This window comes from Rhinopithecus bieti, unplaced genomic scaffold (assembly GCF_001698545.2).
Source record: "Rhinopithecus bieti isolate Rb0 unplaced genomic scaffold, ASM169854v2 scaffold_42532, whole genome shotgun sequence".
NCBI classification, from domain to species: domain Eukaryota; kingdom Metazoa; phylum Chordata; class Mammalia; order Primates; family Cercopithecidae; genus Rhinopithecus; species Rhinopithecus bieti.
Window position 1 is genome coordinate 2,200,288 of NW_016818301.1, and position 8,548 is coordinate 2,208,835.

Genomic DNA, 8,548 nt, shown 5'->3' on the forward strand with positions numbered 1-8,548 from the left:
ACATAGGCATGGGCAAGGACTTCATGACTGAAACACCAAAAGCAATGGCAACAAAAGCCAAAATAGACAAATGGGATCTAATTAAACTAAAGAGCTTCTGCACAGCAAAAGAAACTACCATCAGAGTGAACAGGCAACCTACAGAATGGGAGAAAATTTTTACAATCTACCCATCTGACAAAGGGCTAATATCCAGAATCTACAAAGAACTTAAACAAAGTTACAAGAAAAAATCAAACAACCGCATCAAAAAGTGGGCAAAGGATATGAACAGACACTTCTCAAAAGAAGACATCTATGTAGCCAACAGACACATGAAAAAATGCTCATCATCACTGGCCATCAGAGAAAAGCAAATCAAAACCACAATGAGATACCATCTCACACCAGTTAGAATGGCGATCATTAAAAAGTCTGTAAACAACAGGTGCTGGAGAAGATGTGGAGAAATAGGAACACTTTTACACTGTTGGTGGGACTGTAAACTAGTTCAACCATTGTAGAAGACAGTGTGGCGATTCCTCAAGGATCTAGAACTAGAAATACTATTTGACCCAGTTATCCCATTACGGGGTATACACCCAAAGGATTATAAATCATGCTGCTATAAAGACACATGCACACATATGTTTACTGTGGCACTATTGACAATAGCAAAGACTTGGAACCAACCCAAATGTCCATCAATGATAGACTGGATTAAGAAAATATGGCACATATATACACCATGGAATACTATGCAGCCATAAAAAAGGATGAGTTCATGTCCTTTGTAGGGACATGGATGAAGCTGGAAACCATCTTTCTGAGCAAACTATCACAAGGACGAAAAAGCAAACACCACATGTTCTCACTCATAGGTCTCATGTGAACAATGAGAACACTTGGACACAGGGTGGGGAACATCATACACAGGGGCCTGTCGTGGGGTTAGGGGAGCGATAGCATTAGGAGATATATCTAATGTAAATGACGAGTTAACGGGTGCAGCACACCAACATGGCACACGTATACATATGTAACAAACCTGCACGTTGTGCACATGTATCCTAGAACTTAAATAAAAAATAAAAAAAAATTAAAACAGAGAAGGGACATATATCCTACAGTCTCAGATTAAGAGATCACTCACAATTAAACGATCACGACTGGAATCTCCAAATGTTACTAAAAAAAGGTCACTTCTGAGCATTAGTGACCAAAAAGTGTTCAGACTCAGAGAATCAAAGCAATCTGGCTATCCTCCAGAGAAATGTATCAAATCCTCCACATACTTTCCCCTCAGAGCCTCTAAGACAACATTTGAAAAAACTCCTGGCTGACTGCTCACTCTCTTGAGTAAATGACTTCCCCAACTACTTTGCCCACCCAAATTACACAAATGCGTCCAGGATTCACATGGCAGTTCTGATCCGATTTGTCCCAATCCTGGCTCAAGCAGCTTTGCACTACTTTCCTAACCAGATCAGCATCAGCCAATGGGTTTATTCAAGCTGATCTGTGATGGATTAGATAATGAAACCTTAGCCATGGAAGCTGCCTGCTTGTATTGGGGTCGTAGAGGAGAAGAATAGGAAACTCAATACTCCTAGGGGCCACCTAAAACACCAAATGCACTCACCATCCCTCACTCCATCTGTCTGCTCATGCTCCAATTACTGCCATTTCCTTCCAATCATGTCTGTGGTTCTTCCCTCCTGTCTTTGAAGGAAGTGCACATTCACCCCAGAATAAAGATGTTTAGTATGCTTTACAAATGTATATCAATGTATATCAACAAAAATTGAAAGAAATCTGCTTACTAAAATGACTGTCTTTTTCTACAAATTATTAAAGCCTGACATCAAACTGAAGGCCTGAGAGATGTTAAACTAGAGATTCACTAGCAACATTCTTGTTTATACGAAGTAGTATATAACTCAATTTCTTTCCCAGCAGTCCTGTAATCTTGAGGCCTGTCTGCACCAGTCTGCTTTATAGCAAAATGAAAGTTAAATTTCTAGATAGCTTCTGTTGTGTTCACATGTCAGTGTGATAGTGAAAAAAAAATGACAGAGTAGCTAGAAAATGGGAGGGAGTTGGGAGACAAATTCAACTCAGGCTAATCTCTTGAGTCACCCCGAAGAATAATTCTACTCTGAAATCAGATCTGACTTTCTCCTTCTCAAATACATTTCCAGTTTTACATTTGCAGACTTCCTTGTGAGACATGGGGGAAAAACAATTTTTACATGACTGTGCCTCAGTTTCTCCATCTACAATATTTACCACTTTACCAGTTTCTCCATCTACAATATTTACCACTACAATATTACCACTCCATCTACAATATTTACTACAATAATACCACTTAGTGTTATAGGCTTAATGTCTGTGTCCCTCCAAATTTTCTATGTTGAAGCCCTAACCCCAGTGTAACAGTATTTGGAGGTAGGACCTCCAGAATTAGCTTTAGATTGAGTCATGAGGGTGGGAACTGTATAATAAAAGAGCGCCCTTATAAGAAGGGGAAGAGACCACTGACTCTCTCTCCCCAAGAGCACACACTGAGGAAAGGCCATGTGAGCACACAGCAAGAAGGCAGCTACCCACAAGCCAGGAGGTGGGTCCTCACCAGACATGAAATCTGCTGGCACCTTGATCTTGGACTTCCCAGCCTCCAAAACTGTGAGAAATAAATGTCTGTTGTTTAAGCCATCCAGTCTATAGTATTTTGCTGTGGCAGCCCAAGGAGACTAGGACAGAGAGAGATGAAAAATTCAGTAATTTCAGTGAAATATTGTTCATTAAATTACTCGTAAGAAAAAAAAAAAAAAAGCACAATATTTTTATAACTCTTCTCAAACAGTAGCACCATGCTTAGTTACAGCACCAAATACCCAAATGAGGATACAAAGATACAAAGAGACATCCACCTATGAGGAAACAAGCCCATAAATAAGCAAATGGGAAAATAAACTACTTCAATAAATACAGCATCTACAAAGCAACTTCAGGCTATCTGCAACCCCTTCCCTGAAATCTGAAAGAAAGTCATCTTACCACTAGAATCAGCTGCTAATAGGAATAACTGCAGAACCCACCTGGCTAAACTGGATTTATGACTCTATGGTGAGAAGCAGTTACTCGGCCATATAATAATTATACCATATCAACATTTCACTGACATAAAGAATTCTGCTGAAAGCTGTAAGTAATAAGGTATATCTTACCTTATACAGCAGCTGAACTCTTAGAAAACTGCACAGAAATAAAATTTTTGTGAATCAAATTGTTCACCAGAAAAGCTGACCAAAAGAATTCATTCCCCAATATGTTTTATAGGGCCTAAATTTCATACATATCAGACTTAAAGTGAAATGAACCTCTAATAGCCCTATGAGTAACTCATGTAACTTCCCACCAAGTCTGAGTACAGTATTTCCAAGTGCTCTCTTTAACTACATTCCTCAAACTGTACACCAACTTTCCAGCTGAGTTTGTCACTTCTCTCCTACTCCAAGGTTCAGGTTTCTCTATTTCTATACTCTTTCCAGGGCTGCATAGACTCCTCTTCCACCTACATCAAGTTTCTGTATACTGCCTTTGAAAGCACCGACCCTTCCTCTCTTTCTCCTAGGGTTCCTTCTGAACCTAAGGATTATAATAAAAGCTTCTGCTTTTTTTTTTTTTTTTTTTTGAGAAAGAGTCTTGCTCTGTCGCCCAGGCTGGAGTGCAGTGGCGCGATCTCGGCTCACTGCAAGCTCCGCTCCCAGGTTCACGCCACTCTCCTGCCTCAGCCTCCCGAGTGGCTGGGACTACAGGCGCCCGCCACCACGCCCGGCTAATTTCTTGTATTTTTAGTAGAGACGGGGTTTCACTGTGTTAGCCAGGATGGTCTCGATCTCCTGACCTCATGATCTGCCCGCCTTGGCCTCCCAAAGTGCTGGGATTACAGATGTGAGCCACCTTGCCCAGCCTACAATAAAAGCATCACAGACTCTCTGGAGTTTCCTAAACTCCATTTTGGTAAGTGATGATTTACTGCAAAGCTTAATGATACAACTTAACAAGATTCAACTTTGGAACCTAATGCTTAGCACTACAGCTCCATTTAGTAAGCAGTCTTGGGAATGACTCCAGTAAGTGAACTTATTCTATAAAAAGGGGTGAATCCAAAGTGCCTGGAAAATTCTGTGATGATACCCTTACTCTGGAATTTCGTAATTTTTCTTAACCTTTAACTATCTGTAAATGGTAAATTTCAATTTCAATTTAACAAGCATTGAGCACTTACCGAGTACCCAAAACTGTTAGATATTATGAAGGATACATACAAAGGAAATATAGTTCCTATCCTTTAGAAGCTTACAATCTTAGCAGTGAAACAAGAATAATAAAAGAATTAAGGGACAATAAAAGATGACGCACAACTAAGCATCAACATACCAGGAGGCAAGAGTAGGATCTGAATGGTGCGAACTAAGCTGCCAGGGAAAGCTTCACAGAAGGAGCTAGAAAACGTGTTAAGAAAACAGGCCAGGCACAGTGGCTCATGCCTGTAATCTCAGCACTTTGGGAGGCCAAGGCAGGCGGATTACCTAAGGTCAGGAGTTCGAGACCAGCCTGGCCAACATGGTGAAATCTCATCTCTACTATAAATACAAAGATTAGCGGGATGTGGTGGCGCATGCCTGTAGTCCCAGCTATTCAGGAGGCTGAGGCACAAGAATTGCTTGAACCCAGGAGGCAGAGGTTGCAGTGAGCTGAGATTGCACCACTGCACTCCAGCCTGGGCAACAGTGAGACTCCACCTCAAAAAAAAAAAAAAAAATGTACTTTAAGACAAACCCACATACCCAAAACACTGGCTACAGTAAGTTTTTTCTTTTTTTTTGGGACAGTTTCGCTCTTATTGCCCAGGCTGGAATGCAGTGGCGCGACCTCAGCTCACTGCAACCTCCACCTCCAGGTTCAAGTGATTCCCCTGCCTCAGCCTCCCTAGTAGCTAGGATTACAGGCACCTGCCACCACACCTGGCTAATTTTTTGTATTTTTAGTAGATAGGGGTTTCACTATGTTGGCCAGGCTGGTATTGAACTCCTGACCTCAGGCGATCCGCCCACCTCAGCCTCCCAAACTGCTGGGATTACAGGCGTGAGCCACTGTGCCCGGCTAAGATTTTTAAAGTGTGTATTTACATAGGGCCTAAACCGCTGATATCATCTCCTAAGACTAACGGCCCCTGCTCACTTTGCTCCAGCTATTTAATACATTGGTCTCCTGTTCTCAAACAAACCAAGCAGTCTTCTTTCTCAATGTCTCTGTACCCTCACATCCTCTACCTGAACCCTCTTTCCAAAAACATCTGAATGGCCCATTCCCTCACTTCACTCATAGGCCATCTATCAGAAAGCCCTTCTGTAACCACCTTTATTCTATCCCTTCCCATCTCTCCCTTTCCCTGCTTTATTTTTCTTTTAGCCCTTATCACCATACAATTATAGATGTTGATTTATTAGATGTCTCTTCCCATTCAATATTAGTTCCATGACGGCAAGGGTTTTTCATTGTTGTTCACTATTGTATCTCTTAGGGTTAAAACAGTGCAGCAGCTGCTCAATAAATGTTAGTTCAATGAATAAACATTAAGTACATTCATGTAATACTCTCACACTTCTTTAAAAAAACTTTTCACCCATTTGTCTCCCCACACAGATTGCATGCACCTTAAGGACAGTGAACTGGACTTACATCTTTTAGAAGGTAACTTAGAAACCGGCCGGGCGTGGTGGCTTACACCTGTAATGCCAGCACTTTGGGAGGCCGAGGCGGGCAGATCACGAGGGAAATCATCTTGTACACATACTTTATTTTATAACTAAGGAAAACAGAGGCCCCAAAATGAAAGATTTCTGCAGAACCACTCAGCTAGTTGAAGGAAGGACCTAAATCAGTGATGATTTGAATACCTGTATGACATAGCGGAATGGACCTACAACAATGAGAATGTATAGAAGGCTGGGTGTGGTGGCTCACGTCTGTAATCCCAACATTTTGGGAGGCTGAGGTGGGTGGACCACCTGATGTCAGGAGTTCGAGAATAGCCTGACCAACCTGGTGAAACCCCTTTTCTACTAAAAATACGAAAAATTAGCTGGGCATGGTGGCACATGCCTGTAATCCCATCTACTCAGAAAGCTGAGGCAGGAGAATCGCTTGAACCCAGAGGTGGAGGTGGAGGTTGCAGTGAGCCAAGATCGTGCCATTGCACTCCAGCCTGGGCAAAAAAAAAAAAAAAAAGAATGTATAGAAAGAAAATAAACAAAGAACATCCACAAATACACAGAGTGAAAAAAGGATTCTCAGAGGGATAGTTCTCAGCTGCCAATTTGCACCCCCAAGGACCTAACCACTCTTTCCTCTGCACAACCCCGCGAAGTCCCTACACAATGCTCCATTTCCAAATATCACTATCTTTAGCCAATTTGAAGGCAACCAGCAGATAATAGGCCCCAGGAGTAAATGAGGGAAAGGGATGGGGGTCTCACTATTAACTATGATTGACAGAAATGATAAATGAATACCTACAGACATACACACACACACACACACACACACACACACACACACACAAGTAGAACCTGCTCACCAGCACCTACATCCAGTCTTCCCTCCTTACCATCCAATATTAGCTCACCTCACCTGCTGTCTCCCATATTCCTGTCTTTTTTTCCATGGCCCTGAGCTTTTACTTCTCACAATCCCTCTGCCTGACAGAGTTCTAATGGAAAATAAAAGCAGGCAAACAAAATAAAAGAATTCAAAAATAAACACCAAGAGGGTCACTTTACCTAAATTAACACAAGTAACAGGGTAAACTCTGCAAAGGAGACCAAGAAGCACATAACAAATACGCTAGGCTTAAGTACAGCTCCGTCCCTAACACAGGAAGTCAGGCAGAGGCTTGAAAAGCAGGGAGCAGAGCACAGGAAGTCTTTTAGCACTGCAGAGATTTCCAAGAGTGGTGTAATGGAGACAGCACAGGAATAGGAATTAGAAGACCAGGCTTCTAGTTCTAGTTTTACTATCAGCTAACTGGGTGGCCTTACCCAAGTCACTCATCTTCTCTGGACTTCTGATTCCCCATCTATAAAATAAGGTGGTTAAAACAAGCTGGGACTCGAATCCCCTCCAAAAAAAACAAAGATGAAAATTATTGACTCTCCTCCACCAAAAAGTGCACATCACCTATTATAAGTAAGAATCTTCCTAGTCTGTCCAGGTTAAGAAGCCCTGGAAAAGATGTCTAGTCCTCCTAGCATCCCTCTAACATCCTATGACTCTGAGAGAACTAGGCACATGTCTGCACAATTGCTGACAGGTGAGACTCACCATTTCACAGCAGTATTTTCTGGGCAGAGACCAAACCCTAAAACCTACAAAGGTTTCAAGGTCTTCCTCAAAACTATGAAGTCAACTGACACCATCAATACCTTTCCCATTCCCTACCCAAATTAACCACCTTTATCTTTGAATCCAGAATTGAGAATCCAGTCTTCTAATGGCCCTATAAATTTTTTTTTTATAGCCCAGGACATTAAAGAGCTATTTTGTGTCCTGGAGATGTAAAATGCAATTGGCAAAGAGCAGGAGGGACATGTCTGGTGTCTCCCTTCAGACTCATTAGTATGCTCCACAAAGTTAATGAGACTGAGCACCACCGTGTCCCCACAACATTACCAAACTCCCTGTACTTCTCACACTTTGTGTGTATTTTAACCCACAATCTCAGCCACATCCCCTCGGGGCTGTCTCGAGGAGTTTTCTTGCTTTTCACTCCTCTCCTTGAAATGCCACTTCTCTTCCCCATCCCAGGGTGTGCCCCGGGCTGCCAAAAGGTACTCCCTGTTCTTGGGAGGTTTCCCACGAGATCCCCTCTTCCTCGACTCCGTCCAGAGAACCCAGGATTTCCCGGCTTCCACTCCACCCCAGGGCACTAAAGGCAGGATTTGAACAAATGGAATCCATCTCAGCCACGTTCGATTTCCCCCCAAAACCTATCCACTCGTCGTGCCTCCTCGCCCCTCAGGAATCAGGACCCTCTCGGGCACACCAGGATCAGTCCTGCAACCTTCGTTCCTAGCCCGAGCTCGCCCCACCTTCCAACCAGGCCCCGACTGGCCCCCCATCCCACCTCCAACCCAGGGCCCCCGGAGGGCCTCCGTCTCTCCAAGCCGGGAGCCCGGGGTCGCCCCTCACGCCACTCCCCCGCACCCCCGCAATAACTGGGCGCCCCGTCCCGCGCGGTCACCTGCATCCCGCCGCCACCGTCGGCCGCCGCCTCCTCAGTGCGCGGCCGCTTGCTCAGGCCGGGATCGGCTCCGTCTCCTCCCGCTCCGGGCACCGGCAGCTCCAGCTCCGACTCCCGCTTCATGCCCCGGGCGGCGGCGCCTGGCCCGAGTTGAGGCGGCTGCTGCGGCTGGGCGCCCTCCGCCATCCGCCCGCGCCCCCCTCGCCTCCGGGAGCCGGGCGACCCGCGACAGGCCACCTCCCCCTGGGCCTCGGC

General features: G+C 44.3%; 1 protein-coding gene across 1 annotated transcript in view; it reads right to left on the bottom strand.

Annotated features, from left to right (window-relative positions):
* Positions 1 to 8,542, bottom strand: part of LOC108518474 (RNA binding protein fox-1 homolog 2-like) — a 96,031-nt gene extending 87,489 nt beyond the window's left edge. The window contains exon 1 of the mRNA XM_017856895.1: positions 8,294 to 8,542. Coding sequence (XP_017712384.1) covers positions 8,294 to 8,479 — 186 coding nt within the window. The 5' untranslated portion in view covers positions 8,480 to 8,542. The remainder of the gene's footprint in view (positions 1 to 8,293) is intronic.
* Between the last annotated feature and the right edge of the window lie 6 nt (positions 8,543 to 8,548).